The 24522-nt window shown below is 32.0% G+C and overlaps 3 protein-coding genes across 17 annotated transcripts; 2 read left to right on the forward strand and 1 right to left on the reverse strand.

The window, feature by feature from the left end:
- Positions 1-8996: 8996 nt before the first annotated feature.
- Positions 8997-11049, forward strand: LOC140978783 (PLASMODESMATA CALLOSE-BINDING PROTEIN 2-like). 2 transcript variants are annotated; one of them, XM_073444005.1, is made up of 4 exons: positions 8997-9232; positions 9403-9642; positions 9741-9777; positions 10548-11049. In XM_073444005.1, exons 1-4 carry the CDS (start codon positions 9178-9180, stop codon positions 10744-10746), a joined length of 531 nt encoding a protein of 176 aa, XP_073300106.1. In that variant the 5' UTR covers positions 8997-9177; the 3' UTR covers positions 10747-11049. The 2 variants fall into 2 exon arrangements, with proteins under 2 accessions (XP_073300106.1, XP_073300107.1); XM_073444006.1 differs by having other exon boundaries at positions 10560-11049.
- A 907-nt stretch (positions 11050-11956) lies between these two features.
- LOC140979694 (alpha/beta hydrolase domain-containing protein VTE7-like) lies at positions 11957-17038 on the reverse strand. 13 transcript variants are annotated; one of them, XM_073445224.1, is made up of 10 exons: positions 16782-17038; positions 15361-15455; positions 15177-15274; positions 15012-15061; positions 14504-14605; positions 14314-14403; positions 13719-13811; positions 13125-13220; positions 12242-12293; positions 11957-12150 (listed from the first exon to the last, which is right to left on the reverse strand). In XM_073445224.1, exons 1-10 carry the CDS (start codon positions 16983-16985, stop codon positions 12137-12139), a joined length of 894 nt encoding a protein of 297 aa, XP_073301325.1. In that variant the 5' UTR covers positions 16986-17038; the 3' UTR covers positions 11957-12136. The 13 variants fall into 13 exon arrangements, with proteins under 13 accessions (XP_073301325.1, XP_073301314.1, XP_073301315.1 ...); XM_073445213.1 differs by having other exon boundaries at positions 12228-12293; positions 16782-17037; XM_073445214.1 differs by having other exon boundaries at positions 12228-12293; positions 14510-14605; positions 16782-17036.
- A 3266-nt stretch (positions 17039-20304) lies between these two features.
- LOC140979696 (ureide permease 1-like) lies at positions 20305-23510 on the forward strand. 2 transcript variants are annotated; one of them, XM_073445228.1, is made up of 8 exons: positions 20305-20834; positions 21176-21475; positions 21615-21753; positions 21854-22028; positions 22201-22247; positions 22341-22432; positions 22558-22932; positions 23073-23510. In XM_073445228.1, exons 2-8 carry the CDS (start codon positions 21239-21241, stop codon positions 23223-23225), a joined length of 1218 nt encoding a protein of 405 aa, XP_073301329.1. In that variant the 5' UTR covers positions 20305-20834; positions 21176-21238; the 3' UTR covers positions 23226-23510. The 2 variants fall into 2 exon arrangements, with proteins under 2 accessions (XP_073301329.1, XP_073301328.1); XM_073445227.1 differs by having other exon boundaries at positions 20306-20834; positions 22338-22432.
- The last annotated feature ends 1012 nt before the right edge of the window (positions 23511-24522 follow it).

Raw genomic sequence — 24522 nt, forward strand, 5'->3', positions numbered from 1 at the left:
GCCACGTGTCAGCAAAGTATGTGTGAAACATGTGAACAGACGGTCCAAGCCATTAATACATTCACATGCAATTTCAGAAGATGTGTGGCAAATATTATTCAGCGATAAAAGACACTTCAAGAAATGGTGCATGAATATCGAGAAGGGTTCTCAAGGAAATGTGACTAGTACTTTAGACGGTGGTGAAATATTATTCAGCGAAGCAGCAACAGTTGTAGAAGGCAGGCACCAATTTTTTGACACACGGATTATGGATTCAAGAGTGATCTCGCATGACGCCTCGGAGAGAATGATTCGATTAGTATGAATCAGTATCATGAGGATCTGTATTTATGAGAAACGATCATATCTTGAAAATCGTTGGGGTCGATACCATCCAAATAAAAATGTTTAATGGCACCATTTGACGGGCTGGCGAAGAATCTTTTGTCCTTGGGGCAATTGGATGATATCGGGTGCACGACCCGTATTGAGAACGAAATCATGAAAATTGTGAAGGACGTGCTTGTGGTAATGAAGGCAGAAAATGTTGCTGCAAAATTGTATGTACTTTTGGAAAGAGGCGGAAATAGTAGTTTTATCGGTTGGTTCGGGGGAAGAATTAACAGTGTTATGGCACAAAAAGTTCGGGCATATGTCAGAACGAGGGTTGAAAATTCTTTCAGAATAGAACCTGTTGTCGGGGCTTACAAAAGTATTTCTACCCTTTTGTAAGTATTGTGTTACTAGTAAACAACACATATTAAAGTTTGGCACTTCTACTTCCAAAAGCAAAGCATATTGGAGCTGATTCATTCGAACGTTTGGCAAGCACTGGTTGTATCTCTAGAAGGAGCGTGTTACTTTGTCTCGTTCATTGATGATTTCTCTCGGAGATTTTGGATGTATCCAATCAAGAAGAAATAAGATGTTTTTCCATTATTCAATTCAAAGATTTCAAAGCATGGGTTGAACTTGATTCTGAAACGAAAATCAAGTGTTTGAAGACTGAAAAATGGAGGAAAATATACCAATGAAAAATTTGATGCATTTTGCCTACATGAGGGCATCAAAAAAAGTTCGCATCTGCTTACACATCCCAACAGAAAGGAGTGGCGAATCGGATGAATAAGACCTTGTTGGACAAAACAAGAGCAATGTTGAGGACTGACCGTTAGTTATATCATCAATCGTTCTCCTTTAGTAGTGATTGATTTGAAGACTCTTATGGAGATATGGACAGAGAAGCTGGCTGATTATTCTTGTTTTCATACATTTGTATGTTCTGTACAGTGATGAAAGAAGATCGAAGTTGGATTTAAACTCTAGAAAGTGTATCTTTTTGGGTTATGCTGATGGAGTAAAAAGGTTTCGCTTGTAAGATCATACTCTCCACAAGCTTATTATCATTAGAGATGTTATCTTCAAAAAAAATAAATTAAAGCGAGATAAAGGAACATTGAATTCAAAAACTATTATAATTCTGGTGGAAAATAAGACAAATGAAAATCAAATTTCTTATGAAGCATTGCCAGCACGAGGAACAAGAAAAAGTTGAGTCTGAGGTTTCTAATGTGGGTTAGTCAACTCGAGACAGAAGATCACCAGGTTAGCTTTCACATTATATCATTGAAATTAATATTGCATATTGTCTATTAACAGAGGATGGCAAGCCATAGAGTTTTCATGAGACTAGTCAAAGCTCGGATGTATCCATGTGGATGAAAGCAATGCAGGAAGAATCGGAGGCATTGGACAGAACTAAAACTTCGAATCTTGTTACACTTTTACAAGGGAGAAAAGTCAATAGTAACATATGGGTATATAAGATTAAATGTGATGGCAATAATCAAGTTGAGCGGTATCGTGCTAGATTGGTGGTAAAAAAGATATGCTTAGAAAGAAGGCATTGTCATCAATAAGATATTTTCTCCTGTAATTCGGTTTACAACAGTCAGAGTAGTGTTGGCATTGTGTGCGGTGATTAACTTACAACTAGAACAATTAGATGTGAAAACGTAATTTCTTTATGGAGATCTTGAATAAGAAATCTATATGATATAGCCAGAAGGTTTTGTGGGGAAAAAAAAAGAGAACTTGGTTTGCAGGTTGAATAAATCTCTATACGGTCTCTTATAGACGCCAACGTATTGGTACAAAAGATTTTATTCCTATATCACGAGCTTTAGATATAACAGTGAAAATCTTTATACATATTTCAAGAGGTCTGACATTGACTTTCATCTACCATATTTCTTTGTCTTTTGTGTGAATAAAAAAGATTGCTTTTTTAAAACAAAATAAGCACAAATTTTATCTCTCTTCAAGAAATAAACTTAAATCTCCCCTTAAAATTATGTTAGATTTTTCTTATTTTTTTTAAAGTTTGAAATTGATAAAAATAAATGAGTGTTAACCAATGAAAATATTTTCAAAATATGCAATGTGAAAATAATATCACAAAATATCTACAACTCACATTGAAATACATTTGCCACATAGATATATCAAGTTGAGTAAACAAGCTTCATAGACAATATTAACTTAAAATTTCAATAAACACAAAATCAAGATATATTTTTCAACTCAAATATTCATTAGACATTTAAGAAATTCCCTTTAAATAATAACCACAATCATAAATGTAAGGAAATTGCTCGTGCTAAAGCACAAAGCATTGCTAGCACAATGTAGAATATCATGTTAGCAACAAAAGTATTTCTTGCAAATTAATATTAAAATTTTAGAACGAGTGTACTGAGTTTTCTAATTTATCAATCAAATTTTAATATAATTGTCTTTTCTTTAATGAGCGCATCATCTTTGAGATTCTTGACAAAAACTTCAACTTTGTCCATAGGTTATTTTATATCGTAGCACACATGGTCCGACTTTAACGAATAAACTGCTTTTCTCGAGCATGACCAGGCAACAAATTTTATACCTCTACGAGTCTAGTTTGCAATACAAAAATATTTTTGTCATTTAGACATTCAAGCAAATAGTCATGTCCTTTTTCCCGAAATTTGCGCAAGCTGTTCGAAAATTTTAACTATGTAAATATATGTAAGAAAAATCTAAAAATTCAAATTTTAAAGATAAAAATCACTTTCAAATGTTATTTCAAGAACAACTCGCTCTGATATCAATTGTTATAATCGATTGGTGGACAAACATTGAGATGTAATAGCTCAATTCTTGAAATATTGAACACCGATAAATTAAATTGAGTTTAGTTTTCAAACCAAGCAGAAGACACTCAAAATAATCCTCTAAAACTGATTTAAACATTTTGTAAAAACATTTAAAAGATATGCGAGTTGAATTATAACAAAAGTATTTTATTATTGGGGAAAAATAAGTATACTTCTAATGTCGAATCAGAATCAATTAGGACAAAACTAAAGCATTGGGTCGAACAAAACGGTTTGGTTGAAATATTATATCAAACATTTTGTATGCAACATTTGGTATTCGAAAGCTCATATAAAATGTTTCAACAAAGAATCTAAAACAGTAGCAATAAATAAATGTTGTAAAATAAAGATAAGATGATTTTTTATGGATATTCGGAGATCAACTACTCATATATCACTCCTTCTTAAATCTCCGGAAAGTATCCACTAGAAGACTTTGATCTTGAACAATTACCATGCTCCAAACCTGATCTCGGATTCTCGATGAGCACCCCTCAACGAGAACTTCTAGCACACTCTCGATTGTAGGCCGCAAACTCACAACACATATAATGTTTAAGATATTTTATACCAAGACTACAAAAACAATCTTTAATATATTTATGTGAAGACAATCACTCATCTATCTTTAAAGTTCATCTCTCATGTATATGTGTAAGTGATTGTGTGTGAGAATTTAATTCTTTACCATATATGTTTATCTCAAATGTATCCTTACACTTTGGACTTGCTCTCATTCTTGCTAGTTTTCTTCATATATGATGTTCATGCGTCGAATCCCCATCAAAGATTGTTGTCTAATCTTCAAAGTGTTGTATTTATAGTTTTTAATAATGATATATACAGTTTCGAAATAGTTTTATATGGATTATGACATTGAAACAGTCATATTCGCCTTGCGGACCACTTTTCTCGACCGCTACTGAATTTACCACTATTGAATTCTGCGCTGCTGAAATGTTATGCTAAATTAAGCTTTGTTTATTTCATACTATGCAGAACCATAAATTTAATTGTGGTTTATCACCATCTAAAAACTGAACAGTTACACAACTTGTAGAAAATTGAGTTTTCTGTTAAGCTGCTTCGACGGCTGGTCATTTACATCATTGAGCTATGAGATACCATCAAAACACTTCAACTCATCAGAAACTAAGTTGTGCTGAAATTATATTTCAACAACCTTTCACTTATAATTTGACATCTATCAACTGCACATTTAATGGAAATATGTTACCAACACAATAACATGTTTTTTATCATCAAAATTGATATTGCTAGAATTATGGAAACCAACATAAATGAGTTGGGTTCAGTCAGACTCGAGATCTGACCTGTTAAAAATTTCATGGACTCATACCCACTCGATCTATTAGATTTGTCTGACAATTATATTTAAACTATATATTGATATCTCTAATTTTTAATCAATACGATCATAACAAAAACAAAAGAATTCAAGTTACGGCTCTTAATACAATATCAACTCGGTCAAATTAATGAGTCAACTTATTCTTTTTGGAGTACTTGTAATACAATATCAACTCTAGGGTGGCAAAATACAACACGACCCGTCAACCCGACACAACCCAACACGAAAAAAATTAGGTTCGGGTTGGGGTTCGGGTTCGGGTTCGGTGTCGGTGTCGGTGTCGGTTCGGGTTCAGTTGGGTGGGTTCGAGTTAGTGCCAAGTTAGACGGGTTTCAGGTTGGGTCACGAGTTGACCCGAAAACTTTTTTTTTGAAAATATTACCTATATTTTTATATATTGTATGTTTGAACAAAATTTATTGTATGTTTATATGATAAATTTTCATCATTTAATATTTATTTTATATATTTTTATTTTTTTAACAATTGTTTATTTGATTTAGTAAATATACTTTTAATTTTTTACAATTAAACTTTCAAATTTAAATCGAAAATTTTGTTATTATGTGTTAAAATTAAAATATTATTATTATTTTTTCGAATTTTTTTCATTAATTTTTTTAAAAAAATTCGGGTTAGACAGGTTCGTGTTCGGGTTGGAGGTTTTCGGGTTGCTTCGTGTTCGTGTTGAAAAAAAAATTTCTCGAGTTGACCCGAAACCCGACCCACCCGACCCGATTGACACTCCTAATCAACTCGGTCCTATAAGACTCTTTACCCAACTAGTACCTGCAATGACCCGAATTTTAATTGAACAAATACCAATTTATTCATTACCAAGTAAAGGAAAAAAATTTAAAATTTTTTTAAACATTTATATTTTGCAAGGATCTAAAAAATGTGAGGCAAGCGTCCCGATCAAACTTCAAACTTAAACAAATTTAGAACGAGATTAAGCTTGACTTTTTTTTAGTTTTTTTTAAATATTTTAATTATATTAAGTCGATTAATAGATTAAATAACACATAAAAAAAGAATAAATACACAAATTTTCAAGTTACCAAAAACACAAGTCTCAAAATCACAAATTATGTAGATTAAAACTTTTTCAGATAATTGTCGGGTAAAGTGTCGTCTCTTATTAGCAAAGAAATGAAGGGTACAAGAAACTTTTTAGGGTAAGTCTATTGTGAGAATGTCTCACGAATCTAAATCATTGAGACATGTCAAATCGATCCACACATGTAGTGAAAAAATAATCGAATTGGAAATATGTTTCACAAATTTGATATGTATTTCTATATCATAAGAATTTTTGTGAATTTTCTGTTTTGATGCATTTACAATTTTTTTCATTTAAAAAATTTATATTATCAAATATTTGTTATTTAAAATAAAATTTATAAAAAATAACTAATTAACTTAAAATATTATATAAAAAACGGTGTTTTTGTCGCTTTTCACTCTTTTCGCGCTCTTTACATGCTTAATATGGTTAACCAAAGTGATGTAGCAAAAATTGATATTATCCGATTGGAGGAGATTTGGGTAGTACGCGAAAATATGAGTGATGGGCTGATATTCAAACAAGTCTAGATAACAAACTTCGTGGGTTATTACATGAGCTACAAAACAAAATTATTGGTGTCGGGAGTTGCCCGGTGAAACACTGTGACACTCAAGTCTGTACGGTATAGTTTGGTACAAATGATACGATAAACATGTAATATATAATATAATGATAAGTTAATGATAAATAAGATATATGATATTATATTTAATGTTTGGTATGATTTTAATAAGAGTGATTAAATTTATATATTATATTGTAATGACAAAATTAACATTATCATAATAAATTTTATAATTTCAAAGTTGTTGCTTGACTTAATAATTATCTGTTCATAATAAATTTTTTAATTTCAAAATATGCGTTACAATTTAAATATAATTTTAAAAAATTTATTTGACAATTTAAATATCATTTTATTTTTATAAATTTATGGCAAAAAAGAAAGAAAAATTAAAAAAAATTATTATGTAATTTATTATATTTAGAACTACATGTGACACTTATAAAACAAACGAAGTATTCAAAAAATTTTAAACACAATAAACTAATATTGGATATTTTCTAAAAAACCAAAATTACTGCAATTAACAAATTAAAAATCCTACGTGTTCCAAACCGGGTTTCCATATCAAACGATATGGTTTATGATTTTTATATATTGAGGACAATTAAGTCATTTGTGGTGTTTTTTTATCATTAAATTAAAATTATCACATCTCATAAAAAGGATATTTTATCCTTGTATAAAATTATTTATCTTTCTAAAAAGATACCAAACGTGAGATAAAATATGATTATTTATCAATCTCTCTCTTATATAGTATACCAAACTATACCTACTTGTCTCATAAAAGTTTCAAAGAACTACAACATTTGACTAAAAGAGAATGTATCTTAAAAATGAGATAATTTGAACTATTTATATATTTTCGAAGAGTTTCATGAGCTTTCGTGCCTATAGAGACCCAGTTGAATTTATGAATCTTGATAAAGAGCATCGATAAATAATTAAAAAGAGATTGAGCTCGATCTAATGAGCTAAATCATAATTGGATCATAAATCATCACAAAGGGTTGATTATTTTTGTCACATTTTTGTCCAAAACGAAGCTTTTTCCTCATATTTCACGCTTAATGCCCAATTTTTCTTGCTTGGTAGAACACCGATATTTTGTATAATGCTGACTTCAGGACCAAATTAATATATCCAGGACAGAGTTTGGTGGGTTATTGAGTATAAATACAGTGGTGAGTGAACCACACCTCAATATGCAAGGGGCCCCTTGTCCTTCGATATAATAATTTAGTGGGGGGCACTTTTACTCACCAAAATCTTCTAAAAATTATTATGTCAGTGACCGTTCGACGTTTGATTTTTGGGAGGTTTGTTTTTAAATTTCCATATGCATAGTTGTATTTATTTTCGATCTTTAATATCAAAAAAATTTCTTCAGTCTCTTATTTATATAAATGTTCATACACTCACTCGTCCCACGTTTATTCTTTCAGATGAAATTCGATGCAAAACATTGATAATATAGAACTAAAACATGATATATTTATACGAACTGTTTTAGATCTCACACAAGATAAAATTTTGAGTATAAAATTAGAATAATTATATTAATATCAACACTTGTTACACTTGTTTGTATCTCAAATATCATATATTAGTATCGGATCTGAAAGAATTGATACTGAAATATCATATATTAATATCACATTTTTAATATTTTGTATCGATTTTCATCAACGAGTCAGTAATATCAATACTTGTTATACATGTTTTGGTATTCAAAAATCATATATTTCCATCATATTTGAAATATTTTATATTTGAATATCATATATTAGTACCATATTTTCAATGTTTTGTAGCGATTTTAATCCCAGAAAAGACTATCATTAATAAAAATACTTGTTATACATGTTCGATAACTCAAAAAATCATATATCAACATCAAATATGAAATATTTTATACCCAAATATCATATAATTGTATCAAATTTTCAATGTTTTGTATCGAATTTCATCCAAGAAAACAATAGGAGGCCCAAGAAGTACAAAAACATTTTTTTTTTTTTTGTGAAAACAATTGGAGGTCAACAAGGACAAGCATAGACTATCGCTCTCCCGAATTTTAAATCCTCGTCTAGTTAAATGAAACACAATTTCACTACTTTTACCCGATCTTCAATAAGCACAACAGATGTTCATATATCTACGTGTATGATCTGTTTATTCTTTATTTGTAAAATGAAAGAGTATTTTAGTTATGTTTTTGGTGCACAGTGTCTTGAAATACTAAAATAACATCCCAACTTTTCATGGAGACAAAAATGAGAGCAATAAAAAAATAAATAATGAGTAGGTCTTTTGTGAGACGATATCACGAATATTTATCTGTGAGACGGGTCAATCCTATCGATATTCACAATAAAAAGTAATACTATTAACATAAAAAGTAATACTTTTTCATGGATGACTCAAATAAGAGACATGTCTCACAAAATACTACCTGTGAGACCGTCTCACACATGTTTTAGCCAAAAATAATTAGGTAAATACAAAATTTTTAGCAGCAACTAAATAAACATCATTATCAATGCCTCGTAACCAAAAAAAAAAAATTTAAGACAACAAAATTGAACAAGTGACAGCTTCGAAAAAAAAATTGAACTAGTGACGAGTTTAACCCTCCATATTGACCAAGCCGGGTAGGAATTTTATCAAGCTGACGAGTTTATGACCGTTGGGAATAAAAAAAATAAGCCCAGAAACACAAAAACAGGCACATAGTACAGTCAACAATGAAGTTGAGAGAGTACATCGTAAAGTTTTTTGGATTTTTATTAAAATATATTTTTGGCTAATATTAGCTCATAATGCATGAAAAGTAACTTAAATTGACACCTATAAATCCTCTCACTGTCAAAAAATCCTCTCACCTTTTTCCTCCACTTTCTCTCTTGTAGTTTGTCCAAGTTGGCCACTTGAGTACACACAGTTTATCTTCACCGGATTTTCTCTCGAAGTCTTGAAGATCGTGAACATCATGGCTGTTTTTGTAGTGTATTTAGTGATTCTGTTTGCCATGGCTATTCATTCAGGTATTATTCTTGGCTTTTGTTAGCGTGTATAGTCATCCGTACGTATACATTTGTCCCTTTAGAAGGGCAGTAAAGGGCTTGCAAAGATGTTAACTTTATCCATTTTCTTGATTATTTTACTACAGTCTCTTGCTATTTTTGCGATAATTTTGTGGATTATTGATTCACAGATGCAACTTATTGCGTTTGCAATAGTGGGCAGAGTGATTCAGTTCTCCAGAAAAACATAGATTATGCTTGTGGAAATGGAGCTGATTGTTCAGCAATACTTCAAAATGGGGCTTGTTTTAACCCAAACACTGTCAAGGAGCACTGTAATTATGCTGTTAACAGTTATTACCAGAGGAAGGCCCAAACTTCTGGGAGCTGTGTTTTTGAAGGCACGGCCACTGTTACTGCAAATGCCCCTAGTAAGCCTCAATATATTCACAAAAGAGTCTTCTTTTTAATCCATTAAAAAAAATACTCAGCTTTTGTCCTATTGTTGTGCTTTGTTGAAAATTCGCAGATGCTGTTAGTGGATGCGTGTATCCATCTAGTTCAAGGTTTGGTGGTCTTTTTTTTTAGCTGTCTTGGATGTCATTATATTATTTTTATTAACAGGAAATGTTGTTGAATGAGAATAAAAAGTACGCAGTAAACTGGGACAAATCATCCAGCATTCCAATGTAAAGATCTGAGCAAACCATTGGAATGAACGCTGGTCCAAGACTATTGGTCCCAGCAGAGTCCTTGTTCTCGACAGATATTTAACCACCGAGTAGTATAGATAAAAAAAGAAGAGTGGCTTCTGAGTTCTTTGAAGTTCCCTACTAGTGAAATGAAGAAAGTTAAAATCTTGTGTACCAATATTGTGAAAACTTTTCACTGGTTCTGAGGTTTAGTTCTGATATAATAAGTTGCTGGTCCTGGTATCAAGACATTGTAGGTATGAACTGATTCCTATGGGCAATGGCTTCAGCTAAAATGCCAACTTCTGCCAAAAAGTTTCAAAGATTTTAGAACAAAGAATGACGGCAGATCTAATTGCCATTTTAAGAGAGTTCTTAATGCAACTGGTTCCAGGTCTACACCTAAATTTAATTCATCGATACAATAATGTGAGCTTCAGTGATCAATTTGTCCTTTTCTTTGTCACCACTGCATGTTCTGCATTTCAGATTAGGCTTTGTTTATGACTTGCCATATTTTAATACTAAATTAGTTATATTATTCGTTTGCAAATGAGGTTATATTATTCTTTTACAAAGTAGGCTTGCTAAATTAGACATATTGGATATTCAGTGTATCTTGATTCTATTCAACTCCTATGCAGCAACGGTGGCAGCAGCGTCGGAGGAACACCTACAAACAGCAGCGGCACCAACCCAGGTACGTTTACAGGATCAACATTGCCTCCAGGTGGATCCGGATTCGACAGCAGTGCTAGAATGACACTACTGTCTCAAAGCACAATGGTCTCTATGCTATTACCATTCTTCTTTTCAACCTTCTTCCTTTATGGCTTGACGTGATTAAGAATGTTAAGGAAAGACAAATGTGAGTGCAAGAAGATATAATTTGACATGAGGGTTAGGTGTGCACTTGGAGCTTTCTTTTTGTATTCCTCATAAAGTGAGGAAAGGGGAAAAAAGACTCAGGGGAGATTATATTTTCCCCGTTTGAGCGGGGGCTGCTTGCTTTATGGTGTAGTATCTCTTGCTCTCCTGTTTAGATTTTTCCAACGCATATCTAGACAGGAAAGCATCAAGTCTTTGTTATTTGTTTATTTTTTGTTTTTATTAATGAGATCTTGAGACCCTCATGTTTCATAGCTACGCCAATTTTTAAGCATTTTGCATTTACTCGATGCGTGCTGATTAAATCACGGCCTAGGCCTCAAACCACACTATTCATGTATACCGCACTAGACAAATCTTGTGCGACAAAATCGGAATAAGGTGTTGGTAGGAGAAATCGAACACATGATCATTTCCAAATATTCACTTACTTCATCAACTTAGATTAGATACTCCTTGATGACATTTTGTAAATTATTATTATAATTGAGTGTGATATTGTTAGGCTAATTATAAACATTGGTCTCCAGAATATCCAAAATTTATGAAAACAAAATTTAAAAAAAAATCAAAACATGATATTTCGTTGCATGTGAAGAAATACTCGAATTGATAATTTAATAGTGCCTTGATGAATGTGAGACTGTTCTCTAATAAATTTTCAAATTCTAATCATGCGGTGGTTTTTTTCAAGTTCATCCTTTCCGCAACACACACTGTAACAAAGTTTTCTTGTAGTCTTTGAAATTATTTGTCGATAGAAATGGTACAAAGCAGGCATTTTGGACTGAGTTGTTCATAAATACGAGATTACTCTTTTTTTTTTTTTAAATCAATTGTTTCAATACCTGGATTCTTGAGAATCAAATATGCCCTTAAACGTGAAATCTTCTTTCATTCTCTGTTTGATCTTGAATCTGATACTGAGAAAACCTTTGAACATTTTATTCCTTCTGTTAATAAGTTGGATTCAGAAGGGACCGACGAAGATATTCGTAGGCAAATCCCATAACCAATTTGAATTTATATGATAAGAAGATTCAAAAGCACTGAAAGAATGCGCTAAACGTTCTTCATAAGCAAAAAATTGAGTCCAAATATCTGTTAAAATATTAGTGCAAACCAATGCAGCCAACAACATAAATCTACAATGAATAAAAAAAAATTTTTGAGGGGGCCATGAATAAAAGCTTAGACTTTCTTGAGACAGGCTAAACTGGCCGGTATGTCTACTTGTCCATCAACTTGAACAAAATCTGTAATTAACTTGGAGACAGCAGCAGGCTTCTCTACATGTGGGATATGACCACAATCTGGTACTTGCTGTATAATTGCATTTGGTAATTCACACTGTAGCCTCTGTGGATAGAGGAATCAAGTCATGTATGTTATCTTGTGTCTTAGATATAATAAATAAAAAACTGAAGAAGACCTACCACAGAGAGCTTACTGTCAATAATTTGATCATTTTCACCCCATATAACAAGTGCTTTCTGCTTTACCTATACAAAGTAACATTTAGTTGGGAGTACAGATAGCAGGTCAATGCAATCACAAGAGAGAGATAATGGCAGACGCTAAGAAAGAAAGATTATCATGTAATCCCATATTGATTCTGCAGTAATGTTCTGCAATCATCACAGGAGAGAGATATTTGCAGCCTCTATTAAAGAAATATCATGTGATCCCATATTGATTCTGCAATAAGTAATGTTACGATAAAATGTTTACCATCATGTCAAAAGCTCTAGTTAATAGAAAAAACGAAACTTTGGTTTATTATACGATGGAAATGGAGTCATATAATACACTACGGGTGGACACAAGGGCCTGCATATATGTGTACCACTGGGACGGCTTGTTAAGCCTTAGGGAGTGTAGACCAAACTATCCACAAGATCACAGAAGAATGATGGGTAACACCCCAACATCCCTCCCTCCTCCAAGAAATTGCTTTGGGGGAGGCTTGAATATATGACCTCACTCTAACCTGGTAGAGTGTTGCTACAAGGTCAGTATTGTGGTCGTGTTCACGTTAGAGGTTGTTTAGAATGCATGCAAGGAATACTGCATCATAGCCATCCCCTTCTCAAAGAATGTGCGCAAACAATTGTGAGTGGCTAATAAGCTTTAGAGTAAGCTCTCTTTTTGAACATATGGCCTAAACAAACTATCACGAAGTACAAGCAATGAGTAATTGACTGTTTTATCACCCCACTTTGTATAATAACTCAATTATCGCACTTAAACACAAACTTTCCTCCCACTTAAAACCATGTCTGCTTCTTGATGTAAAGTTACCGGAGGAGTTTGATAGTTATAAGTGTTCATACATGCTGGATATACGAACTGACATTGTAGCCTCCACTTATCATAAAATCAACAGTCGCATCCTCCCACCAAGGTAATAGACAATGCAGACGACCAATCTGAATAAGACAATATTATTCACCGTTACCTTAAGCAGTAATATTGGTATACTACATCGATAACAACTTCGAATATGATGCGGAATTAATGCAAAATTTGAGTGATTCCTTTATAGCTTCACACGGCCATGACAAATCTTGGGAGCACATGGACTCAGATTCAGAATCAAAAGAAGAGGTTCAAAAGCCAAAACCTACTCCTAAAATTTCCACATCTTCAAGGGCTTACAGTTTGAGCCTCGAGTCCAAGGAACTGAGGAAAATAAATTTGTACTTTGTTGTTTTATTTTGGTTGCCTTTTTTGGACATTGGTTGTTATTTTAGGCACTCTTAGGGGTCACCTTATGTTTCACATTATTTGGAAGGTTTTGGTCTAGTCCCTTTCTGTGTTTTAATATCAATAAAATTAGTGGCACAACTCTACCTTACAAAAAACATCAATAACAAACCGGAAATAAAAATACGATATTTTCAATTGTTACATATGTCTATACTCACATTTGTCCAGTCCACACAATTATTCCATGATATTCTATTAAATGTCAATGAAGTTGCATACAAGCGCAATGGAATGCTCTTCAATAAATACACCTGTCCAATAGGAATATACACAATAAAATTATTAGCGTTAGTCTCGAAAGGGAAAGGAGTAATGGTACATCAATACGAAAACTTGGATTATACGCGATCAAATCTTTAAATTGTTAAGATTGGGAGGTCTTGTGAAATTCTTCACAATCAGGTTTGTTTTTCAAGGAAAATTATTTTCGAGTTTGTCTGCTCTGATATGGAAAAGGACATTATGAGGAGCCTCCTAAAACTATCAAATGTGCGCGTCCAGAAAGGGCTGGACGAAAGGCTCTCAATTCTGATCTGAAACATAAAGTATAAATTAAGGGTGTGTTATATATATGTATGTATAGATGCGTTTGGTACCTTCACTTTCACAATAAACCTTGGAAGTTGTGTACAAAAGAGGTGATTGGGTTTCCAATAAATTGAAGAAAGCTAAAAACCTTGTTTGACAGTATTTTTTGAACGTGAACACAAGATTCGACATAAAATTTGAACTAAAAATTGTTGAGAGACTTACCCCAGCATATGCCATCAGTTTAGGTAACTTAGCTAGGTTACCTGTACCTTCAGCATAGACGCTTGCATCAATGAAAATCAGCTTATCAACCTAAAATAAAAGAAACATGAAATCCATAACGCCGGTCGTGGAAAAACCATAAAAAATACAATCACAACAAAAAATGCATAAGATTTCAAGGCCATGCAACATGTACAGCTTGTGGATAGTTGACAACAAAATCAATGGCAACTGCTGCTCCTAGACTTGGTCCGACTAATGTCATGGGCCTTCTGATATAAGAATTCCAAAACTGTGGGAATGAACAGCAAAAGGTCAGTAAAGCTGCAAGCACTTTGACTCGGCCCATATCAGCACTGTCGGTGATTGAACAAAAAAAACCAGCATCCCAATATCTTTTAGAGATGAAAGGTCAGGTCACTTGATGTTTGGAATTGACGCAATCAAGTTATCAACAAAAGCATAACACAAAGGGAAATCTTGATTATCAAATCTAGCAAATAAGACAGACAATAGGATCTTGCGTGGCAACACCACAATTTCATCATCCATTGGAATTGTTAGCAGAAAAATTTAATCAATTAGACCAGCGGAAAACATGAGGCCTGACATAAGAATGTTTTGATGCAAACTTCAGTGTGATCAATTAAAAGAAATTAAAAAGAGGCATCGTAATGGCACTCATGGAGGAAGCACACCTGGTATAGGTGATCACGTTTTGATGCTACATTGCACGGGGGGAGATTCTCTAACAAAATGAAAGGGAAAAAACAGATACAGGCAGATATTGAGTCCTAGAATAATAATTCTTGCAATCTAAACTTTTAGGAAGTAAAAATGCAAAGGAGGGAAATAAAACTTGCCCAAATCAGAGAAGCCCCACCCTAGAACGTCGAATGCCCACGTCTCCAACCCTGCCTCCTCAAGCAAGGGAAGCACATATCTCCATTCTAGCAAGGAGCTGAGAAATAAGAAGTGATAAACCGTGGAGACAAAAAAGATATCATCAATATCCTGAAAAGGCCATATGAACTTATAGAACCAGACCTATCAAAACCATGAAGCAGAACTAATGGACTGGTCTTGCTCAGAGTTTTTGGCTTCACACAGCTACTCATGATATGATTCTTCGTCAAACTTAGCTGTAAATAAGGAAAACTCGTTTATCCAAGACTTTAGCTAATAAGTCATGACCAAGAAAGCCGACAAACCATAGTACAACATCATCATGATAGCATATAATAAATTTAGTTGCATATCTTCTTAATCTTCAAAGTTCCAGAAGCACTTGCAACAAATGTTACTTAATCGTCAATGCATCATGGTGGAGTAATAACTGTTGATAATCGTATAGTATTATCAAAAAACAATGAATCAACAGGGAAAAGAACGAAGTCCAAACAGCATTTGACGCTTCCACCTTATGTCAATACTCTATAAAATAGTAAGAGATTATTATATCATGAATGAACTGTGATTTTATCGGGGGTTTATTAATATTTGCGTATATTTAGAACAAGAGTGGGACTGCAAAGAAACAGAAAGAAAGTAAATTTGCACCAAACATAATGAACACAAGAGCCACCAAAATAACAAGCATTTGAGGCCAATTACATAATAACCTTACAAGTATAATTGGACAAGTAAAAAATTGGATTTAAATTTAGATTTGGATTTGAAATTGAATTTTAAATCTATGGATTTGAAATTGTGTTTGAGTGTTTGATAAATATTTTAAATATAATTTAGAATTTTTTTAACCATTAAAATTAATTTATTTTATATTAAAAACTCTTGTATTGCGATTGTTTAAAATTATTTGTTTGTTAACAATATTTATATAAATATTCTTACTTTTTTATAAAAAAAAATTTATTCTTCAACGTATAAAAATATTTTTAATTGAACAATAATTTTCTCAAAAATATATATAAAGGCATTCATATTCATTACCGATATAACACTCACCACATCATCAAACATCGTAAGGTCCACATGTCACATACACATTATATTAATACATATATTTTCCCACATTCATTTAACATTACACTCATTACTTGTAGGTTCCGCTGTCCACTCATTCATCTTATTTTTATTTAAAAGTAAATAAATTCAATTTCAAATTATTTACAAAATTTAAAATATTATTATTTTATATAAATAATAATATGTTTTTATATATTTAGTACGTAATTTTATTTTATTTTCTGAATGTCATTTATTTAAAATTAAATTTTATTATAAACTTAAAATAAAACAGTACAACATATAAAAATAAATAACACACGTGGAATATGTAAATATTTATAGATGAATATTTAATTTTTTTTATTAAAATAGTCAATTAACTGGTAAATAGCAGTTAAAATAATTTTTAATATTTTTAAATAAAAATAATCGTTACTATTTTAATATTATTAAAAATAAATAATTTTTATCTTTTCAAAAAAGAGCTGAAACCTTACAGGTACAGGCAGCCTATCAATCCTTGAAGCCAGATTTCTTGCAAATTGGTCCTTGATATTTTCCACTTCTTTGGGAAGAAATGCGGGAAATTCACTCGCCCATACTCCGAAATTATGCTTTCTTCTTAGCCCATAGTGCGTGCATTTCCCGGGGAATTCTTTTCTGATAATCGCGGAAGCTCCGGACGGAGAGGCGATGAGCATCGCGTACGGAATCCGATTTGAATGAATATCTTGAAATGGAAATGACTTCAGGCTAATAAGATATAATTTTCATTTGAAAAAAAAAAAAAAAAGATATAATTTAAAAGGCGCCAAATGCACGCGTTCTCTTCAGTGTGTTCACTTCAAGTTTGTACAGTTTACCTGAAGTCGCGTTTCCAAACGTGGAAGTCGGGTTTCTGAATTTTATTTAAATTTAAACTATTAAACAATATAAACATATTACTTGCAAACTTGATATATATGTTAATTAGTTTGGGGTTTTGGAGTGCATTGTTGATTTTTTTTTTTAAAAAAAAAAAAAAGTTTAGCAAGTTTCATATGTTTTGATGTGACGATTTCGAATTGGAAGGGGAGAAAACATTAATTTCTTTTTTTTTCCCCCAACCAAAAAAATCATAAATTCAATTTTTCTTTAAAAATGTAATCCAATTAGTTTTTTGCTTTCTTCTTTAAATGACTTTGATACCGAAATGTTGATTTCAAATTCATTTGATTATTTGGATAAATTTTATATTGGGTGAATCTCAAAGCTATCCATTTATGTAGATGTGATGATATTTACGGATGAGCATAAATCAAACCAATCTGCTGATTTAGATTGGTTTTCAATCGATCACCACGTTTTGGATTGATTTTAAATTTAGTCAAACCGAAAAATTGGTTTGATTCAAAGTTTTGATTTAAAAACCCAGACCAAATATAAACCAGATTTTATAAATATAAAATATTTTAAATATTATTATTATTATTATATATATATATATATATATATATTCATTCATTATTTGATTTTTAGTTATAACATAGCATTGACGTTATGGAAATTTGATAATTGTTATTACTTTTATAAAATTTAGGCTCTCCAAATATTTAAATTGAATTTGATTAAATATATAGAAGATAAATATATCTATCTCCTTCTAAAAAATGTAATAGCGGATGATGATGTAGTTTGATTTTTTAAGCTATTACTTCATTTTAGAATCGATATTTTTTCGACTAAATAAAAAAATTAGAAGAAAATCTTAATGTCATAATCAAATATTATAATGCTAAATTATTTAATATATGTATGTATGTTGATATTTATCTATTTATAATAGCTAGTTTAGAAATTTTAAATTATGTTTTATGATGGTAAAAAAAAATTATTTTGAAAAAATATATCATTGAACCAAGTTTGCAATTTAATTTTCAAAATCGATAGGATTGGTTTGGTTCGAGTTTTTATCATAAGACGCCTTTCGTTATGGAGTAGGTCTCTTGTGAGACGGTCTCACGAATCTTTATCTGTGAGACGGGTCAATCATACCGATATTCACAATAAAAAGTAATACTCTTAGTATAAAAAGTAATATTTTTTCATGGATGACCTAAATAAAAGATCCGTCTCACAAAATACGACACTTGAGACCGTCTTACATGTCTTCGTCATGTTATCTCGTTGTTTTGAGCTTGAATTTCCAACAATGATTGATTGTGATTTATTTTGGTTGAAAGATAGCTTATGTTGGTTGAATTTTTCATTATCTCGAAGTTGGTGGGAACGAGGCATGTATACTATACCTCGATTGTGGGAAAGGTAAATGAAGATAATAATTAAAAATTTTAATTGTAAAATTTCCGCACACCGTTAACACGGCTAACACAATACCAGCAAATGTATTAGTATGGGATCACGTGAAGCAGTGTGGCAAAATTATCTGGTTCTTAAAAGAATGTGATATCTGTTGGGATGTAAAACACTTTCGAAAGAAGGAATTTGATGTATTTGGCTTCTTAAAACCACCCCTGCTGTCAATGTTTGAGTAGTTTTAATGTTTGGTATGATTTTAATAAGAATGATTAAATTTTTATATTAGATTGTAATGACAAAATAAACCTTATCATAATAAATTTTATAATTTCAAAGTTGTTGTTTGAGTTCATATTTCTTATCTGTTCATACGCCGACAGTGCTTGCATGATTTATTTATTTTTACCTAATTTTATGTATTATATAATATGATAATTGAGCTCTTGATTTTGTGAGTCAAGTCAAATATCAATTTTTAAGGTTAATCGAGTTATACTAATAATTTTATTGAGATTTAAAAAATCATTTGTGGTGTTTTTTTTATATATTGAAGGCAATTAAGTCATTTGTGGTGTTTTCTATCATTAATTAAAATTATCACATTTCATAAAAGAGATATTTTATCCTTGTATAAAATTATTTATCAATATCATGGGTTTTCTAAAAAAATATCAAACGTGGGATAAATTGGATTATTTATCAATCTCTCTTATCAAGTGTATTAAATTTGATATTTCGAGCCTAACTTATGAACAATTTGATTGAATCTATGCTAGATAATACTTATTTATTAAATGTTATAGGATTAAAAATTAATAAAATAAATTTTCATGTTTTTTTTTTGTTCCTGTCATTGAAATCCAATACAACATTTTCTTCTACTTGTTTTGTACTCAGTTATGAATCTGGATTTTGGCTAGTTACTTTTTAAATTGCTCTTCTAAAACATAGTCAACTGAGACTTTTTAGTACTAGCATGTCCTTGTCCAAATTTAGATCCTTACATTAATTTAAATTAAAACTTTTATGATTCGTCGCTATATTTTGTTCTGAAAAAGACCTTGTACCGTGGGTCGGACATTTGGGATTTCTTTAGCTTTTCTTCAATCCACGGCCAAAGGCCCGTGCGCATGGATTCGATCTTGGGTTGATAAGTTTCAATGGGTTCTTTTTAGTCTTTTATTCAATTTTGTCATTTTTTGTTTTTTGTTTTTTTTTTTTTTTTTTTTTTTTTTGTTTTTTGTTTTTTTTTTTTTGTACTTATTTGTTTATGGAACATTCATTTATTAATGACTTTTTTCTTCTAACATCTCCATATTTTTGAGTTTCTTCCTAGGGAAATCGGGTGCAAATAAGCCAAATAATCAAAAGAACAACGTAAAATTGAATGCAAACGACACCACTCCCGCTTATCACCGGTCATTTGGGGGATCATATCATCCTATTACTAAATTTATCTATTCACACGAGACAGCTTCCCAATGCAACTCACGTTTCATTTCTTGTTTTATTCAAATGTATTTGTTTCTATATAGTTCAACCAGCTGTCTTTGGACATTGGGCCCAATATAGTAGTATGAAATTAACTCCCTTTTTTTTCCCTGTGATGGTGATTCGACCAGATATGAACATAGTTGCATCATTCGGGTCGCACAGTTGACTTTGTTATATTTGTTTTTATCAGACGAAAATTAATAGTTGCATCAATCGGGTCGCACAGTTGACTTTGTTATATTTGTTTTTATCAGACGAAAATTAATTGTTCCACCGCAAGCCATGCTAGGTGTAATTTGAAAAAGGAATCAAGAAAGTTAGGCACACCTTGATGGCCACTTCTGACCAAGAATAGAAGCAAAAATACGTCAATGATCACTCATAGGTGAATCACACGAGTGAATCTCAACTTCTGATCCTACAGATTCCCAGCTGATCTAAGCAATAAACACGCTTTGAAAATTGTGATTCTTGAATTATTGGAAATGGGAATGTGTGCATATAGTCATTTTCACATCCCTTTGGTCAGAACTGCACAATTATTTTATTTTGCGTTATTTATAGTACCTTTTCAATTGGAAACTTAGTATTATCCCTTCCTAACTTCAGGTTTTTCATTGGCAAAAAGGGAAGATTTCCATTTTTTTTCCTCGTTTTTTGCAAGATTTTTTTTATCATTGTGGAGGGAATCTTTGGATATAATTGTGAAGTGGACCTTCGGTGTTTGTGGGTGCATATCTTCAAACCTCTTCTAACTGGTAATGTTCCGTCTTTTCCTAGTTTCTCTAGAGACAGAATTGAATTCGTTTTATGGGGTTTCTCGTTTTCAATCATTTGAAGTTTTATCAGATGAACATATTAATACGGTTTGAACTATCGTGTTTTCACTTTATTTACATGATTATAGTTAAGGACAAAAGCAAGAGAACGACAACCATCATTGTGTGAATACATGGATATTGTTAGTTCATATGTGGACTTTAGTAAAGAAATTTAAACACTGCAATTTGTGGAGAAAATTTTCCATTATTTGTGTAAAAGCTGGAATTTTTTTCATTGGACAGGATATTATAATCTTTCGATATATGTTTCTTGATAGGATTGGTGTGAAATTCTACATTAATATCCATTCCATCCGAGAGATCATTATTGTGGATCCAACATGTATGTGGTGGAGAGTAAAGGAGGTGCAATAGCATGTATGCTTTTAGCATTAACTTTCTTGGGTACTTGGCCTGCACTTCTGACCCTTCTCGAAAGGCGAGGCCGTCTCCCTCAACATACTTATCTTGATTACACGATCACTAATTTGTTGGCGGCTGTTATAATCGCTTTCACGTTCGGTGAAATTGGAAAGAACACCATTGAGAAGCCCAATTTTTTGTATCAGCTATCTCAGGTGAACTAGCCCTGCTGATTGTTTAGTCCCTTTCTTAGTTCCATTTGATAACTATCTAGTAAGATTTTTTTGAGTAGACTGCAAATCGATAACTCGATCAATGTTGCTTTCTGAGCCTGTTTTCTACTATTTAATGTAGAATAACTGGCCTAGTGTATTATTTGCAATGGGTGGTGGGATTGTGCTTAGCCTAGGAAACCTGGCGACTCAATATGCTTGGGCATTTGTTGGTTTATCTGTAACTGAGGTGATCACAGCAAGCATAACTGTTGTCATAGGTACTCTATATTTGATACGGGGCGATGTTTTGATCTTTTTGTGTCTTTAAGGTGCCTTTATACTTGTTTCACTTATTGCCTTACGGATATACCAATCCAGGAACAACGATGAATTACTTCTTAGACGATAGAATTAACAAGGCTGAGATTCTCTTTCCCGGTGTCGCGTGCTTCTTGATCGCTGTCTGTTTGGGCTCTGCTGTTCATTCATCCAATTCTGCAGATAACAAGACTAAGCTCAATAGTTTGTCAAATTTTTATAAAGATGGGACAGAGTAAGTTTTTTAGATCAATAACTCGAATTATGGGCTGAAAATAGATAACAAGAGTTGGAAATAGACAGCCCTCCGAGAAATCTATGATTATCAGCATATAATGTTTCTGAGGTAATATGATTTACAACTAAATTCAACTGATGTGAATTTGGATATTTGTTGATTCGGACAGACTGAATGGTTCATATAATGTCTCCGAAGAAACTATTGCGAAAAAGGGTGAGTGTAAATCACAAAACTATTTACTGACGTGAAAGTTTAGGCTCATTCTTTCTGTTTTAAAGTACCGAGCTTACATATATGTAACAGAAGATCTGGAGAATGGAAAAACTGGTACAGAGGAGAAGGCGAAATTCGGGACAGCAGATTTTCTCATTGAACTTGAGAATAAAAGGTCGATTAAGGTTTGATAACATATTAACATCTTTTACTACGTTGATTTCATTTTTAGATATGGTCCACCGTTCCGAAATCATAAGTTTGTCCATGCATATATGCTCAAAATCTCCTTTTAACGTTCTGCTTGCAGGTGTTGGGGAAGGGGACTTTCATTGGCTTGGCCATAACTTTCTTCGCAGGAATATGTTTCTCTCTATTTTCTCCAGCTTTCAACTTGGCTACTAATGATCAGTGGCATACATTAAAAGATGGTGTTCATCATTTAACTGTATACACTGCCTTTTTCTACTTCTCGGTCTCTTGCTTTGTGATTGCTATTATACTTAACATCAGTTTCTTGTATCGCCCTGTGTTGAATTTGCCCAAATCATCCATAAAAGCTTACTTATCAGACTGGAACGGTCGCGGTTGGGCGTTTTTAGCCGGATTCTTGTGTGGTTTCGGTAACGGTCTTCAGTTTATGGGAGGTCAGGCTGCAGGATACGCTGCAGCAGATGCTGTTCAGGTTCGTTTTTCGTCAGCAAACATATGGAAAAAAAAAAAACTTTGCTTTGAAGTGTAAAAACAAGCCTGCCATTAGTAAATCATATACTGATTCTTGTTTTTGCTCCTCTTTCATATTCATTGGTTATCTGTTGATCGCAGGCACTCCCACTGGTGAGCACTTTTTGGGGTGTACTACTATTTGGAGAGTATCGAAAATCATCGAAAAGAACGTACATACTTCTTGGAGGCATGTTGTCGATGTTTATTGTGGCAGTTGCTGTCCTTATGGCTTCATCTGGTCACCGCAAGTGATCATTGTTTCCCGAAATCGATTCGCGATTTACGGAGGTCGATGGTCATTGCAGCTACACAAGTTGCTGGTAAAATGATGATGAATATCTCTATTGTGATTCAGCAGATGTTTTAATAAATGAAACTTTCTAATGTTAATAGGCAAATAGATATATAAATTCACAAGTGCGATGTATATAATACAAGCCAGGAAATTCTAAAAGATTATGTTGTACTTTCATACAACAAGAAAATTTGTAAAACCAATCAATAATATGTTCTTGATTGAGAGAAACTTTAGTTCAATTTTTGTCTTACTTTGATTTATATATTTACCAGTATTTAACCCGTACGGGATGATATTATTAAAAACTAAATATCATAAAAAAATAATAGATATTTAAATTGAAAAAATAAGATGATTAAAAAAATAAATAAAAATAAAAACTATTTTTTTCGTTAATTTTGAAAAAATTTTCTTAAAATATAACATAAGTCGATTAATTGTCTTAGTCTAAGACAATGACATGGTTCTTTGCATCATATCTAAGGGATTCCTCGGTTCGGGCCGAAGAAGCAATGTAACTCGATCATTATCAAACGAACTGCAATCTTTTTCTGTCCGTGAAGATCCCACCAGAGCGCCTTCTACTTCTAATAGGCCATGAACTAGATCCGAATCATTCTCAACGAGTCCATAAGAAGTGATTCCATTTTTTTCATCGGGTACCAATTGGGGCTCTCCCTTCCCCACCCCCATGGGGATGGTCTACAGGGTTCATATATCATGTTTGATGTATTAATGTGGATCACCAACCTAAATATTTATGTAGTTCTTTAATTTTCGAAAAGTTATATATATTTTTATTTTTTAACAAATGATAAATAAATATTTTTAAATCAAATTCAATAAAACTAATGTGAATTTTGACTCTTGAACTCTGATTACCTGAGTAGAAAATAAACAAGCAATTAAATGTGAATTATTTTCAATTTATTTTTTAAAATTCAAATTTAAATTTGATGTTCTTTCAAAATATAAACTACATTTAAGTATTTGCATTGATTATATCATTTTATTTAATTTCGATTATAATTTTACGTTGTGTGTTACTTTTATATCTTTTATGTTTACTATCCTCTATCATACTAAATAAATTATAAAAACTTTTATATAATTTTAACGTTTTTCAACTTTTTTAAAGAGTGTCTGTAAACTACTCTTATTATCATTATTATTATGCATCTTAATAGAAATTTAAAATATTTATCTTAATAAAAATTTAATAGAAATATTTTTACCATGTCCAAAAAATAA

This window comes from Primulina huaijiensis, chromosome 6, assembly GCF_012295235.1.
Source record: "Primulina huaijiensis isolate GDHJ02 chromosome 6, ASM1229523v2, whole genome shotgun sequence".
Lineage (NCBI taxonomy): Eukaryota > Viridiplantae > Streptophyta > Magnoliopsida > Lamiales > Gesneriaceae > Primulina > Primulina huaijiensis.